This window comes from Polyodon spathula, chromosome 3 (genome assembly GCF_017654505.1).
Source record: "Polyodon spathula isolate WHYD16114869_AA chromosome 3, ASM1765450v1, whole genome shotgun sequence".
Classification (NCBI taxonomy): domain Eukaryota; kingdom Metazoa; phylum Chordata; class Actinopteri; order Acipenseriformes; family Polyodontidae; genus Polyodon; species Polyodon spathula.
Genome location: NC_054536.1, coordinates 17,142,277 through 17,170,028, shown reverse-complemented (window position 1 = coordinate 17,170,028; position 27,752 = coordinate 17,142,277). Strand labels below are relative to the sequence as shown.

Genomic DNA, 27,752 nt, shown 5'->3' with positions numbered 1-27,752 from the left:
TTGGCTTTGTGTCTACCAAGGACTGAACTGAAACCAGAAGAAGTGACTTAAACCAGGAGGGACCCTTTCAAACCAGGCCAATGAAATGCCCCTCTAGGTCTAAAGCAGTTGTTTTGTTAATTATAACTGTTGAACCTGGTTTGGATTGGCCTTCCAGAACATGTCAATGCCTGACTTTGCTGTACTTATTTAATATTTTTAATAGTGGCTTGCGATTCATTTAATAACCACTCAAAATAACAGGTACTGTACTGTTTGTTGAGGTTACATTTAAAATTGCAATAAAAAAACAATGCATACATTGAATTCAAATAGTTTTTTAAATAGCCGCTATTAACACTGTAATGAGCACACACATTTATTTTTAAATAATAAAACATAATGCAATTAATGTTCAGACATCCCTTCATTTATCAAATTCACAGCATCTTTGTCATCAACATTGGAAAATCCCACAAAAAGAGACTCAGTTGGCTGATAAGAAGGTTGGACCTGTATTTAATTCCAAATGATTATTATTATTATTATTATTATTATTATTTATTATTATTATTATTATTATTATTATTATTATTTATTTGGCAGATGCCTTTATCATTAAGGAATGCATGTAAGTTCACAAAAATGCCCCCCCCCCCCCTCCATTTGTCTACAAACTTCAGCACCACTGATAACAAGTATGTGCAGACTTGTCACCTTTCCCATTTGTTTATGAGGAAAACCCTGATGTCACACACACTTCTGCTGTGTCCACTGTGTGCTCTCCTCTTGAATAGGGATTGTGGTGTTCCTGACGGGCCCTTCTTTCCTGCGCTGTGTTCCCTCTTGCAATGGATAAGCTACATTAACTTGTGGGAGATCATCCTGCTCCTGTTTGGTGTCATCCTTAGAACTACCCCCACTGTTCTCCTCTTGTACCGGAGAGCAAAACGTTTCCTCAGTCCTGTCAGTGTTTGTCTGGGAGTTCTGACTGACATAAACAACAATGACGTCTCCACTGAAGTTCATTACTTGTCCGTTAGATATGAATGTGGTGTTTTTGTTCCCTGTCACATTTCCTGAAAAACAAAATAATATATAGATATAGATATAGATATATACAATTAATATGAAGGTTTAGTTTTATTATATCAACATGGTTTACTTGGAGTATTTGGTTTAAATTCACCAATTTTAAATTATTTTACTTTATGCCATAACATCAAGGAATTGCCATGTGATGCAAGAAAAAAAAAATATGTTTGTATATATGTATGTATGTGTGTGTGTGTGTGTGTGTGTGTGTGTGTGTGTGTGTGTGTGTATATATATATATATATATACACACACACACACACATTTAAGAGTTACTGACAATGTATCCAGAATACATGTCTTTATTTATCTTTAAATAAACACTTTAAGCCACAGTTTGGGAACCACAGCACTTTAAAATACAATGGGCTACATTTTCAAAGCTATTTACTCAAAATCGTTACTCTTTTTTTTTTTTCAGAAAGGAGTTACACTGCCAATAAAGTTACCAAACCAGATATAAACAACTAAGACTTTTAACTGGGAAGTTGTAAGAAGCCTCAGCCACAGATTACAGATGGCACAAAACAATCTCCTAGAACGTGCAGTCTCACTGCTGACAAACACTGAAAATAAACATTTTGCACCACAGCTTTTTCAGTGCCCTTGAAATAGGCGACCAGACAGACCAAGTCTGATATCCAGTTTCTATTACTCCTGCAATAGAAACTGTCTTTGCTGACTGGTCCAGCAAGCCCTGCCTTTCTAATGCAGCACTATACAAAATGTGACACACAACCATCCAGAATTGTTCTAACTGCTAAACACAATTAAAATAAGAACCATGTGCAAGATATAGCTATAGTCTTGTTAAATGCATCACAGACTGTTTTTGTCATATAGACATCGTCCAGTTCTAAATAAAGTCTAGGGCAGGCTTTTGCTTCTATTCTAATGTTTCCGATTTCAACATCACGTCTGCTTCCTTTATTTACTGACAGGACTGTTTGGGCTCTGCAAGTTATGAATAACCACACTCAACTGTAAGAACGGTGAGCTCGAGATGGACAGCGTGAGTAACTGTTCTTCCATGACTTAGTCATGCGCCACATTAACCATTACAATGACTTCCATACTTTAGATGTAACAAAACAACAGAATGTTTCTATTACACTGTGGGAGCTGCAGTGCAGACACATGCAGTTTAGGGACAGATAGAGCTTCACTACCCTACTGGAGGAGCTTTTCTATAGACTACAATTAATCCCTGCCTTGAGTTCTGTCATTTATTGCTGTCAAACAAGTGTCAGTTACTGTACTTTCACCTAGTTATCGAGTACACCCAATCCACCTTCAGACTCTACTGTATGGTGCTGCAAGTCTTTCTGTGTGCTATAACAATATAAAATTGCCTTTCAAAATAAAGAAACATTGCGGAAGCCTTAGTGACCAATTACAGAAAAAAAATACTTCTTGGGGGATTTAATAAACAAAACAATTAAAAACAAGTAGTCCATACTCCATAGCACAATAAAGGCACACATGAAAAGTTATTACTATGCAAGCTGGGTGTGTTACTGCTGTGCCTAATGGGAGTGTGTGAAGCAGAATGATTCATAGATATGGCATCCTGAGAATGGAGCAGGCATGTAAAATGGGTGAGCTAACGCAGAAAACTGGGTTTCTGTAAAGCTATGGAGAAAGAGGAGTTTGTTGTTCAGAAAAAGGCACCCTGTAATCAGTGTACAAGCTACCATCTCTAGACCAACACGCTGTAAACTACCAACTATTTAAAAAAAAAAAAAAAAAAAACATCTGAAAACCTGGATGCAAGGTAGTGCACGTTTCAGTTCAATAGTCAGTTGTCAAAATTGTGTGTGTAAACCGGGGCAAACCAGCAACCCTGCACACCTCAAGTAAGCATCATTGAGCCAGGACCGTTTGCAATCGTGGTTATAGAGCTTTTAACTTGCCGACAGCGGAAAGAATCCATAATGGCAGTGAATCACACAACACTTTGTTACAAGAAGTGCAATGCACTCTACCTTCAGTGATAAGGTCACCCCCCTGTTAAGGCCACATTACATTAATTTGTTGACTGGCTTTAAAAGTGAGGTTTTACTGTAGTATGTGAACTAGTAATTATGTTATACTTTTACTTTGGCAGCATGATATTATTAATATTTTCAACAAATGTTTTCTGTGGTAAATTTTCTTTGTAATCTATGGTAGTTTTATATACACTTGACTAATTATATATATATATATATATATATATATATATATATATATATATATATATATATATATATATATATAGTGGCAGACTAGGGGGAAGAGAACAATGTAGTCCAGGAGGGGCTGAGGGACTACATCCCTCAGAATGCCATGGGAGGGAGCCAGGATGAAGCTCATCTGGCTCTAAGTATGAATGAACGCCACCTGCCTGCGATTTAAACAAGGAGAAATGTTTGTTCAGGGCAGTCTCCAGTCTGTGTGAAGAAAGAGGCTGTCACTGTGAATGGACCTTTGTGGTTTATCAAAAGGTACTGTGTGAACCATTTTGTTTGTGTGTGTTTATAATGTTTTTTGAATCGGTAAACGGCTTAGCCGTCCGATTTTAGTTAGGATCTAAAAAATAAGTTTAGTTAGTACTCCGTGTGGGAGTTAGGCTTTGTTTTGATTATTTTCTTTTATTTCTGTAACTAATATAATCGCATGAAAGTGCTTAATCACTTCAAATCTTGTGTCTGGGTCTGTTTTCAAGGGGATACGAACCATACATTAATCTTTCACAATATATTTACACAAGGGAATTAGTAACACTATTCTCAACCTTAGTTACCCACTTACCAGATGCAGATGGAGGGTCTGAGTTATGGCTTGATGAATTTGAGCTAGGGTCAGGAGTTTTACTGTTTGAGTTTTGTCTCTGTGTATGACAGTCATCGGAGGGAATGCCCTCACCATTGTCACTGAGTGAAGACTGGACAGGGTCATTCATTGAGTCCATACTGCAACAGCAGTGCCCGTTCAACCTGTTTTCTGAAGAGGTTTTGCCAGCATGATTCCCAAAGCTGGGATCTTTCTCCCCCAGCGTGGCTTCCCTTGTAGTACAGCTACAGCAATCCACTGAAAGACGTTGACTATCCTGCAAGTCGCCTTTGTATTCACAGTCCACGCTTCCTGTGATACTCCCACAGCAGTGACTACAGTAGCAAACCTCATGGAGGGATTTTGGCCTGCTGTTGGTGCCATTTCCTCTACAAACGCAGCTCACAGAGTTTCCTATTGAAACAAATTGACTGAAGTCATCCTGTTCACCTGCTTCCACGGGTCGTTTTAAATGGGACACACAGCTACATGAACTGCAGCTGCTAGATGCTAAGGGAGCAGGGCCATGGTATGCACTATCAACTTCAGAATTCAAGGCACTCTCTTCAGTCTCGTCCTCTACAGGTTCAGAAAATCTTGCTGCTGGTTCACGTGGAGCTGTGACTTCACTCAATACATCATTGGTTGAGCAAGCATTCAGAAAGTCACGTGGTTTCTCTTCATTTTTCAACAGAAGTGTGACTTCTAGGACAGAATCATTTTCCTTTGGATGTGTTGTCTCCTGAATGGAGGGAGGAAATCAGATATCAATAACGAAATGGTAAACCTGCCATGATGCAACGTTTATATTTGTCAATTTATCTTTTCTTTCGTGGCAGCAGGTGTAATTTGGCATCAGCATGAAGTGTGCAATTTTTTAGAATCTGAGCAATTTTTGCAAATTAGGGTATTTGTCACACTGTGACATGGCATGTCATTTAATCTCATTGGTCAAGTATTCTGTGCAGTATGACAAAACATCCACCTTGGTACAGTGGTAATGTAACTGTTTTGTAAACCCATTTTAAATAATAAACACAATTTTGATACATACAATGCAGGCTTTTGAACCACATGTTTTCAAATGTTGTTTTTCTTTTATATGTGAAATCTTTGCTTGCCTGTAGTGGTCGGACTGCTATACTGCAGGTATGTTATGCCCATGAACTCTCATGTTCCATGCAAGCCTGCACTGGAAACCATAAAACAAGTGCTCACGTTGGAACTGTTACCAAACCCACTTGTTTAATTGAGTTCCCTACTCATGAATTAAGAAGGTGTCAAGTTGCAAATCCTTCCATCAGGTTTCACACCTCTCTCGAAATCGGTTTACTGAATGTATTAAGAGGTGCACTCTCGACCACACTTTAACATCATTTTACAGGGGGATTCTAGGAAGAAGAAGCCTCCTTCTTATTGGAGGACATATTGTCATTTAGATAAGTTCAACCTGACTGAGATTTCACCTTTAAATTAACATAATGAAGGCAGAATTTCACTGCCCCAGCTGTTGTTACTCATCCTTTACCATTTGCAAGAAGAATGGAACTCACAGCAAAGGTGTGACACTTTCCTGGAATATAAAAATTAGCTACAAAAGTTAAAAATAAATAATGTCATATTAAACTGACCTGCTGTGTCCTTCCATGAACATTCGTATAGATCTTTCGAAAATCCTCTAGAAAAAAGAAAGAAACAAATTGGAACAACCCTGTCAAAAAACTTTTTTTTTTTCATTGAAAATACTCAAATTGGGTGTGATTTTTTGATGTTTACATGGGAACAACAGTTTCAATTATCCAAATGTAGTGGATTTTAGAAGATTTTAATTTACAAACAACCACTGAACTAATAGGACAATACAGAGAAAGCAGTCAATCAGGTTTCAATGCAGTTATGTAAAGTATATTTTAATGTGTGTTAATATGATACTGAAGTTTACACTGATACAGTTGTAACAAGGCTTGTAGCATGTGTAACATGTATGGTTATATAAACAGTAAATGGTTCACTGTTATGGTTTATGATTGAACTGTAGAAAAGTCTCCCTTGAACTGATATGAAACACAGATAAGGAAACAGTGTGCACAGCAGTCTTTTGTTGCTTGGCTTGGTTTCCGTGAACCCTACTTGCATTGGGCCACTGTAGTTTCATATGCTTTTGGAAACTTGATGTAGGTGGAGTAGTATTACAGGGGAAGGTGCTGGCTCAGCATTTATACAGTAATAAAACAATAGCTTAAGTGCAAAAGGTGACAGACGGGTTCAAACGTGGCCTTGTGATAACCTGTATCACACCTAATGTAGTAAAAGCCAGACATGACATACAAGGGGACTTTGCTGACTGAAATGCTCATTTTTGCAGCAGAGATGTTAAAACCCCATGAAGGAGATTAAAACACCAAACTCTTCTACCTGCTGCCTTCAAAATAACAACAACCATCATCATCATCACCATCACACCATCGTCATCATCATCATCACCATCATCATCACCATCACCATCACCATCACCATCACCATCATCATCATCACCATCACCATCACCACCATCACCATCATCATCATCATCATCACCATCACCATAATCTTACCAGAAATTCCTTTCATCTTGTTTTTGTTGCAAACCAGGCATATGCCAAATGTTGACACAAGGATTATTAAAAGAACTACAACTACACATACTATCACAGTCCCTGCAGTAAAGAAAGACAGGAAAATAAATGCCATTAAATACTGTACAGGATGTGATGTATATGCCAAAAATATCAAGACACTTTGCTTTTCAGGAACTGCTCATTTAAGACAGAAACAGTATTATTATATTTATAATGGTGGTTATTGCAAAAACAAAGTAATGTATTTATTTTTACACTACAGTTGAGTATTTTATCTGAGCAAGAACTTTTTAATTGGCTCTACGCCTGAATCACAAACACATTGCTCCTGGTCTCACTGCTAGCTTCAATTATAACATATCATAAAACAAACTCAAATACACATACTGTTCTCCAAAGAAATCCTTTAAAAACGAATATTGGTATTATTGGACTGGTGCACTCAAAAGCTACACAATTATATTTACAGTTGGTTCATATGCATCATATTTCTATTCAGAGTTCAATGAGAGATATTCATCTCTTTCCTAAGCACATGCAGTGTGAAAGGCACTGTAAATGTACACCGAATATACCCAAAGATGTAGCTGTAGGCCCACATTGCACATCCTCTGTCTCATTCCCATGATGAATTTCAGTCTTTCCAAGAGACTTGCAGCTGGAAGGAAAAAAGTGCATAAAAAAAACACCTTTATGATTTTCTAATTTTATCACATTATATCCGTCTAGTCTGGCATTTACCACAAATGTATTTGATTTAATCACATACTGTAAATTCTTTCCATAGAAGTGGTACACTAGTTAGTCACAAAGCCACACAGTCTACAGTAAGTCTATAGGAGCTTTTTGAAAGAGGACGGTTCCTTACTTTGGATATTTATGCTACAAACAAGCTTTTTTTATATACTTTCTCAGAAAGCAGTGAATTGGTTTGATTGACTGAAAATACATAGAAATTGATTTATTTTGTCTAATCATTACTTTTTCACTTCTTGCCTAACAACTCGACTTAAAGCGTGTAATTTCACAACAATGCACACCTTGGCGTTTCTCACTGCTTAATTAGACACTGCAGGAAGTAATGCTTGAGGCTTCATAGTGGGTGTACCTCAGCTGCTATGGTCTTCAGAAACTGACACTGCTGGTTCATTTTTAGATTTTATTAATTCTAAAGTGATGATCTCACTGCAAAGGTAGACACATTAATGCGCACTTACTCAGTCCACTGCTTGCAAGGTTCTGTTGCCGAGGCGACTGTTGAGAATGAGCCATGGGGACACCTTTCACATAGATTGTTATGAATATTTACTGTGGAGCGAAGATAAAGACTTCATGAGGTTGCAAGTGGAATGACATAATGCTGTACACTTCTGGATAACCATAGAATTTTAACCATTACCAGCTTTAACTGTGACACACACTGAATTATTATGCATTTTTTTGGTTGTTGTACCTGATTACAGGAAAAAAGTATCTCTGTCTGTCTGTAATAAAACTAAATAAAATAAAAAAAGGCCCTGAACCGTGAACGTCAGCACGGCGCCTTCCTGCTTTTTCTGTTTCTTCATCTTTGGTGCGCTCTGGTTCATGAGTCCACTTTACAACCCCATTCTCAACTCCGCTCTCTTCTCTAGCTCTGGCTTAGCTAATGGTAAATTACAGTCTTTGGTTACAATGTTTGATTTCTCCCCTTGCATGGATCATTTTTACATGCCCTGGCCTAAATATAATTACACTGTGTAACAATTTTTTTTTTTTTTTTGTTCCTGGGTAGTAAGTGTTATTTCCTAATTGCTTATGCCTCAAAAGTATAGAAAATGGCTATTATTCCCCACAAACTTTGCTTTTGTGATTTGGATTCATATGTTGTTTTTTTCTGACTTTATGTGAACGAAAAGACACACATTTGCCGTTTTTCCCATTGGAAATAGTAATATTTTGAAATATCACTGTCCTGGTCACAAAAGCAAAGTTTGTGGGGAATAATAGCCATTTTCTATACTTTTGAGGCATAAGCAATTAGGAAATAACACTTACTACCCAGGGACAAAAATTGTGTTACATAGTGTTATTGGCTCGCCGTACTTACTAGACATCAAGTGCAAGGCTAATTGTAAAATAAATGTTCATTTCGGTTATTTCCCATCGAGATAGATATTTTATGCAATTTTATCATGAAGTTACCATATTTCCAATCTTGACTGTAGTTGAAAAGAAATTGCAGCAATACATATTACACAAGAGGCAAGCAATAGCTTACAAGGAACAGAGCGCTGTCCCACACTTGAGAAATTACCTCCCTGTATGACTCCATATCCTGGGCCGCACACCCTCACTCTTTCACAGAACTCACAGTCCATGATTGAGCATTGAAAGCCAGGCATGCATTCACACTTCACAGGGGCTGTTTTGTTTTCATGTTGAGATGCTTGCAAGCCCCTCTCTGAAATAAACATTTATAAACCATGAAATCCCATATTGATCTCTCAAGGAAACATTTAAAGGGAACGTTTCAGAATCCTACGAATGCTAGTTGCCCTCAATGTTTATTATTGTGGCATACCAGTACCAGTCTTGCCTGCTGGCTCGCCAATGGCAAAGATACAGTGGGGAGGGTTAAAATCCAACAAAGCTTGATGCGTATAGTTAGTTGGATGTTCCCAGGCTCAAGAAATGTACGGTTCTGTATGGTGTTCTGTGCTGGACCCAAAGTGCCAAGGTATCTGTTGTACCATAGCAATACTGTCAGACTCCAATACCTGACAAATGTGGATTTTACAGAAAATTCGCTTGTTCTGCACACTGGATTTGCATGCAATAAATGCGGTTTGGATTTGTGTTCTCCATTGCACCCATGCTGAAGAAAGTACATGACAACAGTATTCAAACCATGTGGCCTTGCCTCTGGCTCTCAGGTGACCTGTACTATACTGATGATGACAGATGGGGAGGCTAGTGAGGGTGTATAAGATGCTCTCTGCAATTCATACAGTATGTATGGAAAATCATTTTTTCATGCATGTTTGGACCAGCCAAGAAAAAAAAAAAGAAACAGATAAAATCAATATTATAAATGCTGAAAATGCTAAAAGCTTTAAAACAAGTCGCAGTGCAAAACAGTGATAATCTACAGTGTGAGTCCTTTCAATGCAAAGGTACTCGATATTGAGCTTACAGAGTTTCTAACAGCACCTGCCACTTGAGTAATCTTGTCCAATGAATGTGTCTGACTGTCACAAGATCCCTGACATCCACACTGGTCAAATGATTATTTAGTTAAAATGTAAGTAAAAAGCAGAAGCTTTACAGTATATCCAGTGTTCCTCCGGTATTTAGAATTCCTTCTAGACATTTCATCTCTTCATTTCTGGTGTTTGCCAATCGCTTGCCGATAAGAAGTGAAACAGAGGTCAAGAGGAACTGGGATATTAACTGTCTGGCCCTAATTCAAAGCTTCACCTCAACATGACATGGGGGGCCTTTTTGAAAGCCCTATACATTAATGCATGGCTAGTAAGACCAGTCTAAATACTGTATGGAATATATCAAGTACAGTACCTGTTTAAAACCTCTCTGCTTTTATGTGCTATTTTCATTCTATTCCCAAAAAGGGCAATGGTAGGACACTAATGGTGATCAGGCTGCAAATATTTGTACTTGCTCTAAATAAAATAATTACTTAAATATAATAAATAATGACAATAATAATAGCAAACAGAAAAGGTTACTAAATTACTTTTAATTAACTTTTTTCTGTTTTTGTAAAGTAATTAACAAGCATGATTGTGAATTACTTAAAATTGTCTGTCTATTATTTTATGAATGTAACATTTGTGTTAATAACAGATACTAACCTTTGTCACAGATTTTTTGGGACATGCACCTGTTGTCTGTGTTCCAGTAAGGTTGGTATTGTTTTTCTCCGCAAGGCTTGCAATTGGTCTCAGATGTTTTTGTGCAACGAGCTGACAAGTACTCTCCTGCATTCAAGAATGACAAATTTTTTTTTTTTTTTCAATAATTATAACTTTTTTTTCCCGCTCAGATATGCTGAGTAAGGTGGGACCACCTAGAGTGGAAGTTGAAGGAGGATGAAGGACTAGTCCTTGAAAGTGAAAGAGCTCCTACCCGGCTTGCACTTTCTGCAGCACTTTCCATCCTGCAGGTACTCGCGCTCACTGTTGCACTGAGAAGATGCCATTGGGGCTACCTGTTAAATAGAAACAATGCTAGTTTTATATCAGCAACAGAAGCTTCATTTCATTGTTAGCAGTGCCATTTATGGTAAAGCACAATAGCACCACATTTTCTGGAAGGAAACACTCCTTGAAGCTCTCATCCCGAGCACTGATCTTTTTACAGCTGCTGTACAGTACAGAGGCCATAAACTGACAATTCATATTTTGGGTACTAGAGTAAAAACTGTCAGGGCCCAGGACGAGTGGAAAATCTGCGTCCAATCAGCTTTTAAAACACAGTACCCGGACGTTAATTGTCACATACTCAATCGTAAAGGTGAGGGAAGGAGAGCCGTTCATGTTTTGAAGCCATCACATTAATGAGAGGATTTATTTAATACCAGCCAAAAAATACATCTTAAAGGCAATTACAAGTACAAGTATCAGCACACCCCTAATGCTGTACATTAGGTCTACAGTACCACAGTAATGTCAGGAAGACCCCTCGTTAAAAAGAGAAATCATGTAAATGATTTTTGGAGCAGAGGTATGAAGAGCAAGCTCCTCTATGTTTTGTAGTTGGTAAAACTTCTAAAGAATGGTATTGACCTGTAATTCCAACCCAGCATTGCAACAATGCAAGTTTGATTTTTTTTTTTTTTTTTTTTTTTTTTATTTAATACATTTGGAATTGCCAATAATTTTTTCACCCCAAATTGGAAAGCTCAATTATTTTCTATTTCAACATGGCTCACCACTGACCCCTTTGCTGCTGCCTGCTTCTTTTCACTCTGTAGGACTGCCATGCAGCTACCTCAGAGATACGGTGTCAGAGGACCATGCAGCTCTAGGCAACTTACAGGCAGGCCTGCAGGTGCTTGGCAAGTCTACAGGGGTTGCTAGTGTGTGGTGATCCGAGGACACCATGGCTAACTTGGGCCCTCCCCACATGGGTGGTGTTCAGCCAATTGTGCACCGCCCCCGAGGAACTCCCATCCATGGTTGGCAGTGGAATAGCCTGGACTCGAACGAGTGGCCTCCAGGCTATAGGGCACATCCTGCACTCCACGTGGAGTGCCTTTACCAGATGCACCACTTGGGAGCCTCCATAGTTTGGAATTTAACATGCAGGCTCAAATTTACTTTTTTTGTAAAGTTTTATTTTCATTCAGAGTTGCTTTCATATCTATTTACATGGGGCAGAATAAAAAATAGAATAAAAGTGCCATTCTGTTAAAAAAACAACTAGAAAACATTTGTAGCATTTGTACAGTGTTGTTTCCAGTATGTTAATAAGAGGTAAGAACATGTTTTTAGAATCACAGTTGTTAGACATGTTTATACAAATATAAAGAAACTTATTCCAAGGTAGCTGAGGTGCTAAAGACAAGAAGACAAACAGGACAGACCTCAGTTTAACATCTCTTCTGAAGGACGCTGTTAGGGAACTAATGCAGTCGCTTTCTTATCTGGTCTGGACCAGTGGAACACCTATACAAATAGCACTGAACCAACAGTTATTTGCAGGAATTACTGACCCTGTATCTTCCAACCAACCAAACCACACACTGAGATCACAGAATGCGGGGTAATGGTTATTCCTACGGTCAACAAAAGCAACACGGGAGGAAGGGCTTTTTCTTGTAGAGCTCCTAAATTATGGAATGCTCTGCTTTCGTTTGCCAGGGAAGCTGGGACCATTAGTTTTTAAGTCAAGGCTAAAAACACACTGTTATAAAATGGCTTTCTTATCTTAGTGGGTTTTAATGTAACTTTACAATTGCTGCTTTGGTATAATTATTATGTGTATACCGTTATTTAAATGTGTTACTTAAATGTTCTGACTGTGGCAGTTGATGTGTGACATGCTATACAAATGTATTGTGGTTTGTTATTTTTTTCTGCTATGTACTGTACAGTGCTTTGTGATACTTTTGTATAAAAAGCGCTCTATAAATGCAATAAATATTAAATAAATACTACATCAGAGTGGTTTTCAGAAAGAACTGGAAAAGAGGCAAAAGTATTTATTAAGAATTAAAAGCCTGGGAATCTGATCCTGTGATTCATTGTCAGCCCAAGCTATCTTACAAATGAACTCTTATAAGAGCATTACCAGTAAAGTGACTTTGTTTTTAAGGGGGGAAATTAAGTAAAGGACTATTTTGTCAACAGTACACAGTTTAGATTAGGCAATTGTATAGGATATATTTTCCCTATGTTATACACTACACTTAAAGAGCAACTTGGTATGGGTATGAAATAAAAGAGTATGTATTTTATTTTTTAATCTGATTAACTTTCTATTTCAGTCTTGACATCCTGTGACACTCAGAATCACACCTGTACATCTGACACAGAGATGAGTACCAGTGTCCCCCTCACCTGCACCTGGTGGACATAAGAAATATCACATTTGTTCTATGTGATATTTTTACTGATGTATTTCTTAAATTATTTTTATTATTACCGAGTCATTTAGCAGACACTTTTATCCAAAGCGACTTATATAGACTAGTGCTTGAACTATGTATCATCATCTGCTGGTTGATTTTTTACATCTCACCAGAAGTACAGAGCATCGCTGAGCTCTATTGAGGCCACACTGGCACATAACACGTACCTCTATCTGTAAGCAAGAGATTAAACTAGAGGCCAAGGGGTATTTATCTTCTGTAAGCAGAAAATGCACATGGAGCATGACCCCACAGATAACGCAAGGGCGTGAGCTATAAGAATGACAAGCGTGCTGTTATATTGCGATCCTTACATTTATATCTACAGTACTGTAATTACTTGCAAAATTGCTGCAGCTTCCAAAGGGCTAGTAGACAACAATACCCCTCAAAATAACATGCAGAAATATAATTTTCCAAACAAACCTGACACTGACAAAGTAATCATCTGTGCTTGAGATTAACTTGTTTTAGTTGTAATTAAATTGTTTTCTTTTAACATGTATATCTACATGCATGTGCATGTGTATGTGTAGTTTATTATGTATATATATATATATATATATATATATATATATATATATATATATATATATATATATATAATTAACGCCCTTTCATTTTCTTTTGGAAGCAGCTTAGAGTATTTTTTTTATTTTTGTATTTTGTTGGTAGGTAAGATCTGTAGTGCTGTGAAGTTTAGCTGCAACGCTCCACAGCTGCGGGATTCCCTCTGAAGTCCAATCAGGGTCACAGGCATTTGATATACATTTTTTAAAGTTCAGGGTAAGCTGATCAGATGTTGCTTAAACACAGTAGGATGGTACAGTACGATATGATGCTTGTTTGACATGTCCTGAAGATCTGTTTTGGGACCGTAAAAATCAGTTGCCTTATAGATGATATATTTATTTAAAACAAACAACACTTCCCATTCCGTTCCTGTTGATGCTCAAAGGTTTCCAGATTGAGGTACCGCTGAGGTACCACACTTTAACAATAGGAAACCCTGTTGTCCTTGTCAATCACACTCAGTGAAACTAAATATGTATTAAAATGCAGCCTTAGGAATGCCTGGTCTTGTGCGTCTTGTTCTGTACGATTGAACTGGGACCCATTGGCTTGGTTGGCATACTCTACCCTCCAAACATATATCTTGTGCTAGACTGGTACAGACAATCATAAAATTGAGTTACATTTTAACTACAGTCCTGCCTCATGGCTTACCTTTGTATTACTCATAGGATATTTTGCATAAGAATTAACAGGATAACTTGAACTCATCCATGAGGTCACAACCTCTTGCCTTTTCAAGTACAATACAACCCACGATAGCCTTTAGCAACGTACCATCCCTTAGAAAAGATTCCCACGGTAAAAGCATAACAAAGTGTAATAAAGCACAGTGAAAGAATGGTAAAACATGTAGGTAAGCATTGTAACGATGGCTTTTCATTTTAATGGTTACAGTATTGGCTGGTTTTACAGACCTCTATTAGAACTAATCTTTGATTACCTAATAGTACCTTAAGTAAGGTAGTCCACGTGCTAATCTGGGTCTTTTAAACCAGACATATTAGTTTGACTTCAAACCACAAACCCAGTATAGTGCTTGACCACCTTGACTCCCCTCCGATTGCCTCTCCTGCTCTCTCTTCCTTCTCTCCTCTCTCCATTCCTGATGTCTCCAGCCTATTGCTGAAATCAACTACTGCCACGTGCCCCTTGGACCCCTGGCTAACAAATCTCGTCCATCTCTGTGCTTCTGACCTTGCTCCTTCCATTATGCACACTCTCACCCTGTCCCTGGCTTCAGGCCTGGTTCCTGCTGCCTTCAAGACTGCCCGAGTAACACCAGCGCTCAAAAACCCTCACTTGACCCGGCTGTCTTATTTAACTTCAGTCCCATAGTCAATCTTCCTTTTCTCTCCAAAACTCTTGAAAGGCCTGTAGCCGGCCAGCTGATGAAACATCTACGGATAACAATCTGCTTGAATCTGCAGTCTGGCTTCCGGCCGCCACACAGTACCGAAACTGCTCTACTGCGAATTGTAATTGACCTTCTGCGTAATGATGATGTTGCCGCTGCCTATCCATGTCTCTCCTGGCTGTCCTCTTACCTATCTGGACACATGCAGTCTGTTTTCTATGATGGAAGCAGTGCTGATGCAAACCTCTTCCTTTTCTCTCCAAAACTCTTGAAAGGGCTGTAGCCAGCCAGTTGAAGACACATCTCACGGATAACAATCTGCAGACTAGCTTCCGGCCGCATCACAGTACCGAAACTGCTCTGCTGCGAATTGTAATTGACCTTCTGCATAATGATGATGTTGCTGCTGCCTCTATCCCTGTCTCTCCTGGCTGTCCTCTTACCTATCTGAATGCATGCAGTCTGTTTTCTATGATGGAAGCAGTGCTGACGCAAACCTGGTCACTTGCGGTGTCCCTCAAGGGTCTGTTCTTGGGCCTCTTCTCTTTAACATCTACATGCATCCCCTGGGTCATCTGCCAACATAGCCTCATGTTTCACTCCTATGCTGATGACACCCAGCTCTACCTAAAACTCGACCCTGGATGTCCCTCTACCGTTATCCGACTCTCAGCTTGCATCCAAGACATCGAGGCCTGGATGTCTGCTAATTTTCTTCAGCTCATCACTAACAAATCTGAACTTCTTCTAGTAGGATCAAAAACTCAACTCAAGAATCTCAATATTGCTTCCCTGAACCTTGGAAACTGTCTGCTGCTGCCTTCCCCCACTGTACGAAGCCTTGGTGTACTTCTGGATAGTAACCTCTCCTTTGATGCCCAAATCTCCTCTGTAGTCAAATCCTCCAGTCAAGTGCAACTCTCTTTATGGTGATCCCATAAACCAACTGTAGCTGGTTCAAAATGCCACTGCTAGGATCCTTACCAGATGTAAAAAACATGATCACATTCCCCCGTCTTGCCCACCTGCACTGACTACCTGTAAAGTTCAGGATTAACTTTAATTAATTAATTAATTCTCCTGCTTACCTACAAGGCCCTTCAATTAATTCTCCTGCTTACCTACAAGGCCCTTCATCACATAGGTCCAGAGTATCTCTCCAACTTGCTGACATGCTATGTCCCTGCACGCAAGATGAGGTCTTCTGACTCTGGCTTGCTTGTTATAGCCAAGCTGAAGTGCACAACTTTTAGCTTCTTGACCCCAATTCTCTGGAACTCTCTCCCAGCTTCAGTGTGTGCAGCTCCCACAGTCGCTTGCTTCAAATCAACTCTCAAGACCCACTTGTTCTCTCTTGCTTTCAGTGCTCTTTAAGCCTGATATCTGTTTTTAGCTGTTGTCTAAATTGCTATTTCAGGTTTGACACACGCATCCACAATGCTTAGAATTCACACCATAGCCTTGTATTTAATGTACTGTGCCCTGTATTTCACTCTATTTAATGTATTGTGCATTGTTCCTCACTATCTAGCACTTTGTCATGGTGGTCTACTATGAAAGGCACAATATAAAATAAATATTGATTGATTGATTGATTTGCATTGTGTGCAGTATGAGATTTATGAGAATACATTAAAATTACAATGTGTATTATCTCAAGATGAAACCACGGTGAAAAGTGAACAACAGTAGACACATTTTCTTCTCGCTGAATGTTAAATTGGTAGTTGATGACGACGAGTGCATATTCAGCAATGCATTGCAATGTTTCAGGACTTTTGAATATAACTGTGACTGTTGTCTGTTGTACTGTTACTGCTAACAGAACAGGAAGAACCTTAAATAAATCATTGTACAAATCTGCAGCATCACTTGCGAGGCCTGATATAGAAACATTCACATAATAAATATGTGCCATGGGCATAGGAGGAGCTGGGACAGGGTATTATTAGAAACATGATATCTTTGTGTAAACATCTAGTACATTTTAAGTTAAGGAGGCCAGTTAATAAAATTGACAAAATGTAGAGGGAATAGGCTGAACTTCTGAGCATAACCTTTAACAAAACATAATTCAAAAGAAGGCTACTTGTGTGATTTAGAACTGTATCAACAGTCACAGTTCACAGTCTACCATACCCAGGGTTATTTGTGTGTATCTACATGTATTTTTATAGCTGGTCAAAAATGTGTTTGCTGGGCTGGGTACTTCATAAGAACAATGACCTAATTTATTAATCCTATCACGCAATTCAGTGATCTTTGTCACGCATAATGTAATTATGTGGATTTTTTTTTCACCTTACAACTTGTTGCATCATTTTCTTTTTAATTTAAGCTTTACATCATTTCTGTGTGCATATTGATATTTTGGTATGCATATTTTACATTGAAAATAATATTGTATTTTTTTGTGTGTGAGTAATGCACACATTAACTACCAAGACATTAAAGAAACTCGATTTGATGTGATTTGATACAAGGCTAATAAGATATTCAATTATACATCCACATCTATCCACGTTTCACTTTAAGAGTCTTCAGAAGTGCTCTAAATTACGAAAGTATGAATAATATTATATTTGCATCAGTAAGACTAAGAGCTGCGCATAGCAAAGTAGATGCCATGCTGCTTACTGGTTAACCACAAAGGACTTCATGCCAAGTCAAGCAAGTCAAAATAGGCCAAACTCTGTAGGAGTGCTGGTATTTATACAAGCTGATAGTGGCTGCAAGAGTCGACCTACATAGTATATATTATACAATATTTAACAGTAAGAACAACACCAACATTTTGGAATATTAAATTACGGTGCCATTCTTTTCAACTATAGCATTTCATAGAATCAGACATGAAGCTTAGCTGAGGTAGCAGAATCCTAAAATAGTGGACCCCAGTCACAAAGCTTTCATTTTAAAATGACTTTAAGAATGTTTTTTTTTTTTTTTTAAAGAAAACATTTTAGACTGCTATTGTCTTCTTAAACAACACTCTAGAACAGGCTTGTTATATAATTTTAAATAATGAAGTTAAAGCTTTAAGACTAGGGTCCAACAAAAATAATTAACACATTTTTAAAGATTAAACAGTCCAAAACGGTCTTCATTATCAGTAACACACTTCCATAGGATCTACAATATTCTTGTCTATGGATTAAAACAGTAAGTTAACATACGTTTTAAATGGCTGTACGAAATATAGGGCCTCAGTTTTGGCTTAACTGTCGTTTTAAATGCTATCACTGTTTATATTTTTGTTTTCATTGGTACATGCAGCAGGGCAGGGCTTCTCATAAGAATACCAATAGGTTTGTTAAACAAAATCTAACATGATTTCTTAACTGGTTTAAAAGTAGTGGGTTAATGAGAATGTAAACGTAGATGTTTTGGTAAGATTCGAAAATTTAGTCAGAAAGCAGGTGCACAAATTCTCTCTTCTGACCAACTCATTTACACTATTTATCCTCTACTGTAAATTATACACATTCTGGGAATATCAGTTTGAACACAGGCAAATGTGGATTACGCCTACACACTGTCTAACACATATTCAAGAGGTTTTTTTTTTTTTTTTTTATAGCACTTGAACACTTCAATAAACACACAGTATGATTCATTTCAGAAATTATAAACACAATTGATGATTACCGGAAATTCCTGTAGGAGAACAAAGATTGTGTAACAAGATAACCCAAATGAGCAGCAGTAAAGAATTTCAATATGCAACACTGCACAGCCCCTACCTGGTGAGCAGACACACGAACAAACAAACAGCAGAGAGAAAGGTTGGCAGAAATAAAGAACGTTTAAGGTTAATTGGGGGCTATTGAATTTATTGTCAGATTACAGTCACTTGTTGCAACACGAGGCAATGGTTCATGTCACATGCTTATAATATGTTGATAGAGCAAATATCAACACTGGAATTTAATCTTTTGAGGTCAAACACTGGATTTGAGGGTTCTTGGTGTGGTCAGGATTCAGCCTTTCCATGTCGTGGTCTGCGGTGGTAATTCTAATTTCACAGTACACAAAGGTTTATTAATACATTGCTGAGACTGAAGGCCATGGAGACTGAACTCTGTGGCTGTTTGAATTCCCTTTCTTACCCCACGATACAGTACATGATCAAGTCTGATCATGGCCCAGTCTCACCAGTGAGAGAGGAAAGAGAAGTCTACATACCCACCCAACTAACTGTCAGTGTGCTAAATTGTGTGTGTGTGTGTGTGGGGGGGGGATTTGAATTTGTCGGATCTTAAACTAGGGGCCAGTTTCACAAAGCGCTTCTAGACATCAGTTCAGTTCTATAGAAGAAATCACACTGAAATAAAAGAATACACCATCATCTCTCAAGAACCCTGTCACTGATATTAACTTACTGTAGGTAAGCTAGTCCAGGAAAACCCATAGAATCGGTGTAAAAACACTACAATGCTGTCCAGAAAGACTGTAGCTTCCTAGAATAGAGTATGAATTGCAGTATACTAAACTAGTGTGTTTTGGATGACACTACATTATTTTATTTTGGTATGTGAGTTTTATAAAGCTGGCTCCAGGCCTTGGCCTCGGTGACTGTGTTAGTTTACTGTACTTCTCCTTTTTGGTTTTAGTTTTATGAGTATTATACAATATCCACAGGGAAGATAAATCTAACTTGAAAATGAAAGACATGCATGCCTTATTTAGTGTATCACACACTGTGTAATTACACCCATTTCATATACTCCTTCTGCTTTGAAACAACATGTATTTTTATATTGTGTCTATGTAATAATAATAATAACAATAATAATAATAATAATAATAAAAACTTCTTAAAATTACGTTCAACATACATTTATTCTTCTGGTATGACAATTTGATTAATAAATAAGACAGTTTCCTCAAAGAGATAAAATCTCAGAAGTGAAGATGAAAGTGGAACATTCCACCTGATATAATGGCCCCAAATGTGTAGTGAATTTCCTACACATCTCCTTGTCATAGCGCTCCGGGAGCTGGATTGAACCAACCCTGGGGAGTTTTACAAAAATAGTTTTCTGTTTCCTTCTTTAATGACACAAAAGCATTGACTCAGAAACTATTAGTGTGATTGCCATTTACAGTATAGCTCTTCAAAGGTATCTTAGGCCCTGTAATACTTAAATGCACCTGAATAGAGTTTTAAACATACAAATGAGATCTGAAGTAAAAACAAAACTCTAGGCTTCTTATTCATTTGGGCTTTAAGCTTATACTCAATCACAGTATTGTATCAATGTGTATCATTGTATACTATTGTTTGAAAAAGGTTCCGTTTACATGGCACAAACTGTCTTGGCTATCACACAGGAACTTTAAATTACATGCCAGGTGTTTGGTTGAAAGGTAATTGTATTAAAGGCATCTGTGATGTGTGAAGGGTGGCAGCATTGTTGCAAACCATTTAAACATGAACATTGAGGCAGACATTTAAAGTGAAGCTTTGACATTTTCTGACAATTCAATTTGCAAATTATATTATCTGATCTCCCTAAGAAGTGTCACCTAGGCACTTAACACAACTGAATACAATAACAAATATAGCGGAAACTGAATATGATAAAGCAGATTTATATGTTTTACAGCTGGCTACTGTATTTATGTAATTGCAGCTGTAAAATAAATACATAATTTTAAAAAGAAAACATTAGAAACATAATCTGCAACGTTTCTACCCAGCTCTGAATTTCCAGTGACTCATTAACATCAAAAATCTACAATGTATTATACAAAGAAATATCACCTTGGAGCGCTAATACATCTCTAATAGGGAAGCATCACAATTGCACCGTAGGCTGCAGCTTGCTTTTCCTAGGTGAGTCGACTCATATTGCTATGCTTCACACATTTTGGATATTCTAATCTTTATGTTAAGGTTTCTCATTACAAAGCATGTTGGAAAGGTCAAACATGGAAAGTATGTTCATCGCTTTCATATAAAACAAAAACAGGAACTAAGGAAGGTGGTTGGGGACCTATTCATTTTTGTTTTGAACAGCCACATCACAGAGGATTCGTGACCAGTTTTAGTCAATCTCCTCAGGCCCAATGATGTAATCTAGTCAATCGTTCATTGTTTTTACAGCTGATAATTGTTCATTCGTTTTGGAGTGAGTGAAAGTGCCAATTTTGAGATGTTTTCCATTTTTTTAAATATTTTTTTTAATATCTTTTTAAATAATTGCTGCTACGTCCAGCATTTGTTAACATGAGTAGATACATATAATTAAAAGCACATTATTCCATATAACAGGCTATAGCAATACAGTGTTAGAAATCGTGTTGTTTTAACAGGACATTAAAATGGAGCTTCCCACTAGAAATTTAATTCTTCCAACCTTGTTTCTCAGTTATTATTGTTTTATCCACCACTGTTTAAGTCAACTGAATAGACCCTACAGTGTTGAAGTATTTTCCCCTATACTGGCTCCTATCTGAAACCCCTAGAGTATGTTTCTGTGCTTATAAAATAGCACCCCATAGTCCCACACCACCCCTGTCAAAGTGAACTGGCAGTCAAGTGAATCAGTCATAGTGGATCTAATTGCACAGATTGTTGCAACAATTTGTACACCAGTGAGATGGCTCCCACTTTACTTGGCAGTTTAAAACAGAGACTAACAAAAAGGTTTATCAAGTCAAAGGCATAGCCCAACTGAAGGAGAGACTGCCAGAGATTTAGTAGTTGCGGGAAGCATATTCTTAAACCATTAATCATATGTGAGACACATAGAGGAGTCCACTCAAACAGGCATCTAAAGTTCACTGCTCTTGCTCTAAAACAACTACTGAGAAATTTGCATAACGGCAGAAAAACAGTTTTCACAGCTTGGGATTCTGCAGCATGTAATATGAGAAAATATTCCTCATTGGTGAACACTGTAAACAAATCCCTTTAGATTCTGCTGTTGGGCCAGCTTACAGTTGGCAAGTGGTGGGAACATATTGAGGTTTTACAATGAGAATAAAAAAAGGAAAACAGATGCATACTGCAGTTGACTCACCCTGGCTTAAATATCACCTATTCTCCAAATAATATGATTTTATGGCCTCAGTTTATACAACCACTGTCTTTAAAAAACCCTTTTTGGACAACTGTGAGAAAAACCCAAGGTTATTTAAAACCTTAGGTCATTTTAAATGCTTTTTGTATGCACGACACAAACCGGAATCAATGGTATGGAATTGTTTTCATTACTGTGCCGAATCTGTGGGGATTGAATGTGGGGATCCTATTGTAACAAGGCAGAGGAACAAGAATCTTAACCACAATGCAAAAGAGCGGGGCTTATCTGCATTTATGGGTATAAAGTTTTTCCCCTCATCTCATCTCACTGACTGCGACAGGAGACAGAATCTGTAATGGCAGTGTATCACACAACACTGCCCGTTACACTAGTAAAGAAAAAGCAATTCAGACTGAGTAACTTTCCAGAGGGTATAGCAGGAGACTGCAAGTCTGAGACATGTGGATTGGTCTGTGGGAAGTACAGTATAGTATGGGTATGGTACCCCACCAAATACACGGACAATGTTGCCTGTGACAGAATCATTTGTGTTGACCCTATTTAAGTAAACCAATAAATAAATATACACTATACCAACATTTTCTTTTTTCTCGTCCCCACCAGCATCATCAAGCTAAATCTGCCATTATCTTTGTTGATTTACTAATGGTTCTATAGCCACAGAAACGATGAGGTGATATTTTAAAAAGGCTGTTCATTACTACAATAAACAACAGCTTTCCAAAGACAAGATCATCCGAGCTCTGAAATAACAATATACTTTGGGATGATAGAGGACACACAAAATGGGATATCCAAAATGTAGATTACAACGTAGGATTGCTCTATACGTGAGTCATCAGAAGTGTGTTGTCAGAGTTGTGTTTATTCAGGTGAAATTACTCAGGTAATGATTACGTTGCTATGTACCTTGAAAAACAAAAACAGGCAACAACTTGTGCAACTATAATATGGTTATATCCTTTGTGTACAGTTATACCTATTATCAATATAGGAGACGTTTATGTTGGGATACGAGGCAAACAACATTGTTCAGTTTTTTGTTAAACCTACATCACTGTGATAGGGTACAAGGTGCTGAAACGAAAGTCCAAAATCTCCTCATCACATGACCAATGAGTAAATGACATGAGACCTATCAGCAGTTTCCAGACACTCACTCACAAGTCTAATTTTAACAGGAAACCTTTAGAAGCAAGGAGGCATGAGACAACTTCAAAACAGAACAGTAACGTTCTTGTCCTTTTTTCCCAGGTAGTTGATGGATGAGATCTAACCTCAGAAATGAAGTCAAGTAGGCAAAGGTTTGGCTGTTATCAGTCATGCCCCAGAAAAACATTGAACTAAAATGTGTCTTACAGTACAAGAACAACAAAAACCACCAAAGAACAGCAGAAATAGGATAGGTACTTGCTCTGAATGCTTCAGCCTACTCCTTTCCTCTTTTCTTTTTGTGATTCAAAGTAACTTCCCATCCATTAGATACCAAAGAACCAATAGGATTCAATTACTGGAAACTTCAGCATACCTATCAATACCTTCAGTATATAAAAACAACTCAGTGGTCTACCTTGATCAGAGCTAGTAATGCACTTCTCAGAGCTGTAAAATTCTATAATAATCTTTATTTTTATATAGCGCCTTTCATAGTGGACCAAAGCGCTTTACAAGATACAAGACTAGGGTGTGTGAACTATGCATCAGCTGCAGAGTCACTTATAACAACCTCTCACCCAAAAGACGGAGCACAAGGAGGTTAAGTGACTTGCTAAAGGTCACAAAATGAGCCGGTGGCTGTGTTGAGATTTGAACCGGAAACCTCCTAGTTACAAGCCTGTTTCTTTAACCATTGGACCACACAGCCTATAATCAACATTGATTATCTACTGTAAATGTCAAATTGCTGTAAACCAGTGTATATCTGCTGGGAATCCAATTTTAAAAAAAGTAAACGTTCCAGCTCACCAGCGGTTGCTGTAATTTTCAGCTGGGGACCACAAAAAAAACATCCAATGTTGGCACATTGTCTTCACCTAAACAGAAACAGATGTGTCTCCATCTGGATGAAATACAATTTCTAGCCCAATGGCATGGTAACCAGCAACTGAGAACCCAGTTGTTTTGATCTTCTGGAATAATAATAATATGTTTAAAATCCATGTAAACATAACACATATAAAATAAAATGAAAGTTAAAAGAAAGGTGCGCGCATATTCTGGCTCTACTTGGAATGCAGTGGTGTTTTTGGTTCAAACCCCAGAACTCAGAATCATCGTTTAATTTCCAAACACGATCCACAAATCTGTTTCAGATCCCGGATATCGCACTTCCGCCCTGAGTGCCAAACCGGAAGCACCCAGAGGTTTCTAACTGCTGATTCAGCTTGTCAATTTGCCTGGAAAGCTGTGTGTGTATTGGGTTACCATACGTCCGTTTTTTCCCGGACATGTCCTCTTTTTTGGCCTACCGATCTCTGTCCGGAAGGATTTTCGAACGACTGCATTGTTCATTGGGGCTGGTTGTACTGGATCCCGGATTTGACCATGCTCCTGTGACGTATTGGGTTGTACTAAAAGCATCAGGGTTGATCCTGAGCTCAGTCTGAGCCCAAAATCTGCTGCTAACTCGATCTTGCTTCAGAGCAGGATCACAATCAGATCAGGATTCTGATCGAACGTTTTTAAATGGAGGGATTTAAACTACAGCGGCTCACAGACTGAAAGACGAGATTGCGTATTTCGTGAACGGCAAAAGCCTTGGGTGTATTGCGTTAGTTATAGCGTGCTCTGCAATCCTTTAGTTTTGCTTCAGATAAATGCACTGAATACATTTGTATCACGTCCACCAAAAAACAACAAAACCAAAAACAATTGTTTGGTACTACTATAATATAACACACATTGTTAAACAAGCCAAATATGTACATTGTCAAAACATGTAACCAATTTAAAAAAAGATCTGACTTCATCATTTTTATATTTCTGTTTTTTGGCCATGACTAGAAAAAAACTGAAAATAAATAGATAAATAAATACAAATTATATAGGCCTATACATTATATACATACATACCAAATAAATAAATAAACAGGAATGATTTAATTCAGTTGACCTACACAAATAAATCAAAGATATTTGCATAACAAAATGAGACCTTTCAATTTTCATGTTAAAATCTGTTCTTTATCCCTGAACGCTAAAGCGAGTGTGGCATAATGTAGATGTTAATGGGAGGTATGACAATTCACCTTAAAATATATTTCTGGAAACGCTGAAATTTAAATACCGGTACGTAAGATAAATACAGTTTGCTATTAAATGTTACTAGTACTGTATTGGTATTTAAAAAAAAAAAAAAAACTTTGAAAGTTTGAGTTTCCATCACTTAAAATATGAAGATGTTGCTTGACCGTCAAACTGCAGCATGGCAAAGACGATAACGTAAACAACACTGAGCTAGCTACAGTGAGTTCCAAACTTAAAACGTTTTCTTGTTGTTTTGGTAAGTGCTTTGATCAGTTCAGCCATTTCAGGAAATGTGTGGAAGGCTGTAAAAGTGACGAAGAATTCAAGAACTTGCTAGCACTCCAAAAATGGGCCAAATATTTTGATAAGTCCAAAAACATTGAATGTCACTCAGCACTGTTACAGATTGCACAGTTCTTTGCTGTTCCCTGTCACAATACAAATGTAGAATTAGTGTTTTCACTGATGCAAAGCCAATGGAAAAAGGAAAGGAACAGCTTGACTGGTGAGACTCTGAAAAGGATCCTGCTTGCACTGCACAAATTCTGGCTCACATCTTGCCAAGATTTTCAGAGCTACTTCAACCACTGCTGAGAAAAATACGCTCTGCAGAGAAACATGCACGGGCACAGCAGGAAAGAGATGTTTGGTGCACAGACTTCAGTTACCTTGCAAATACGTTTTTGCTTACTAAGCAATAGAGTACTGACTGTAAAATATGGAGCGCCATTTGTGCCAAAACTATCCAGCAATAAATGTGTCAATTTGTTTGTCAATTCGTGAATTGGTCAATTTGTCCAGCAATTCGTCCATAAATGTGTCAATCTATAGAGTAATTCACAAACGTATTTGTTAATTAATCTAATAATCCATTAATTAATTTGTCAATTCATTAATACGGAAGCCTTTCGTATTAATGAATTGACAAATTAATTATTACATGAATTAACAAATACGTTTATGAATTACTGTATGAACTGACAAATTTATGGACGAATTGCTGGACAAATAGACCAATTTACGAATTGACAAACAAATTGACAAATGAATGGCTGGATAGTTTTGGCACAAGTGGTGCTCCATAGTAAGGCCATTATATTTATGTATTTATTTATTAAATCATTTTCAGATGTTCAAAGTAAAAATAAACTTTACAGTTTAGTTTAAATTTAGTTTTTCTGTGTTCATTTTTCACAACGAATAATTAATCTTAAATACAAATTGGTCCTTCCAGTCAGTTTACAAAAGTTTACATAAAATAAACTACTACTACTACTAATAATAATAATAATAATAATAATAATAATAATAATAATAATAATAATAATAATAATAATAATAATCAACATACCTTGGTGTAAACGTTGACCTGACACAGCAGTACAAGCATAATCCATCCTTGGGCAATCCACTTTGCTGTAAAATCCATTCTTTAACGTTATTAACAAACAACTTCTTTCCAGCAGAAAAAAAAAAAATTATAATAATAAAACACACACACACACACACACACACACACACACACACACACATATACACATATATTTCCACTACCCAGCAGAGTTCCCTTATTTTACGTATGAATCACTTATTGTGCATTTTTTTCTGGTGAGAAGAGCAAGCAGATTGGAAAAAAGTATCTGAATTTGAAACCCTGAAATTCACAAGTGCGCTGTATTTCCTGACAGCCTGGTCGTCGGCATGCAGTCACCCACGCTCTGTACGTGTAGTTCTTCATTCTTGTGAGCTCTTACAGGATCTACTTTTGAGGAACTTGCATACATATCACAAGCCCCTCCCTCCACATCACTGATCTTTTCTATGTATTTATTTTTTTTAAAGCAACGTCCTTGTTGATGATATGCAGGTTGTGCTACTGTATATAGCTGTTTCATAGTGCGCAGTTACTTATAAGTGAATCGCGCCCCCATGATTCTTTCTTCTTGAGGTTATTTGAAATGGGGTTTCCATGGGATTTACAAGCTAGACCTATTCTGAACAGCAATGATTTCACAATACTGGAGTTCCCACTGAGTAAAAACTTTCTCTAATCCGTTCAAGTAATATTATGTAAACCATTTCCTGCTTTAGTAAAGGGCACTTAATAGTATTTCTAGGTGCAGTAGTGCCAATAGTAGATGGATTCTCGTCTGGAAGCTTGCATGGCAGGGGTAGTTCTTCAGGGTAGGATTTAGGTGAATTGCCTGATGCTTAATGAAATATTACCCAGTCTTTTCAAATCAATTTTATTGTCTCTTATTAGCATTATTACTGGTGTTCCAGAATCATTTGGTTCTTCACATTTTTTGTATTCTTTTTTTTTTTTTTTTTTTTTTCAAATACAATGCAATAGATCCAATGATTTATCCTGCTATCTGTTGTAG

At 37.5% G+C, this 27,752-nt stretch overlaps 1 protein-coding gene across 1 annotated transcript; it reads right to left on the bottom strand.

Annotated features, from left to right (window-relative positions):
- Positions 1-301: 301 nt before the first annotated feature.
- On the bottom strand, positions 302-27,260 carry LOC121312788 (tumor necrosis factor receptor superfamily member 11A-like). The gene is made up of 10 exons (XM_041244552.1): positions 26,720-27,260; positions 10,635-10,716; positions 10,361-10,486; positions 8,803-8,949; positions 7,724-7,814; positions 7,082-7,164; positions 6,483-6,584; positions 5,520-5,566; positions 3,868-4,630; positions 302-1,058 (listed from the first exon to the last, which is right to left on the bottom strand). Exons 1-10 carry the CDS (start codon positions 26,795-26,797, stop codon positions 730-732), a joined length of 1,848 nt encoding a protein of 615 aa, XP_041100486.1. The 5' UTR covers positions 26,798-27,260; the 3' UTR covers positions 302-729.
- Positions 27,261-27,752: the final 492 nt, after the last annotated feature.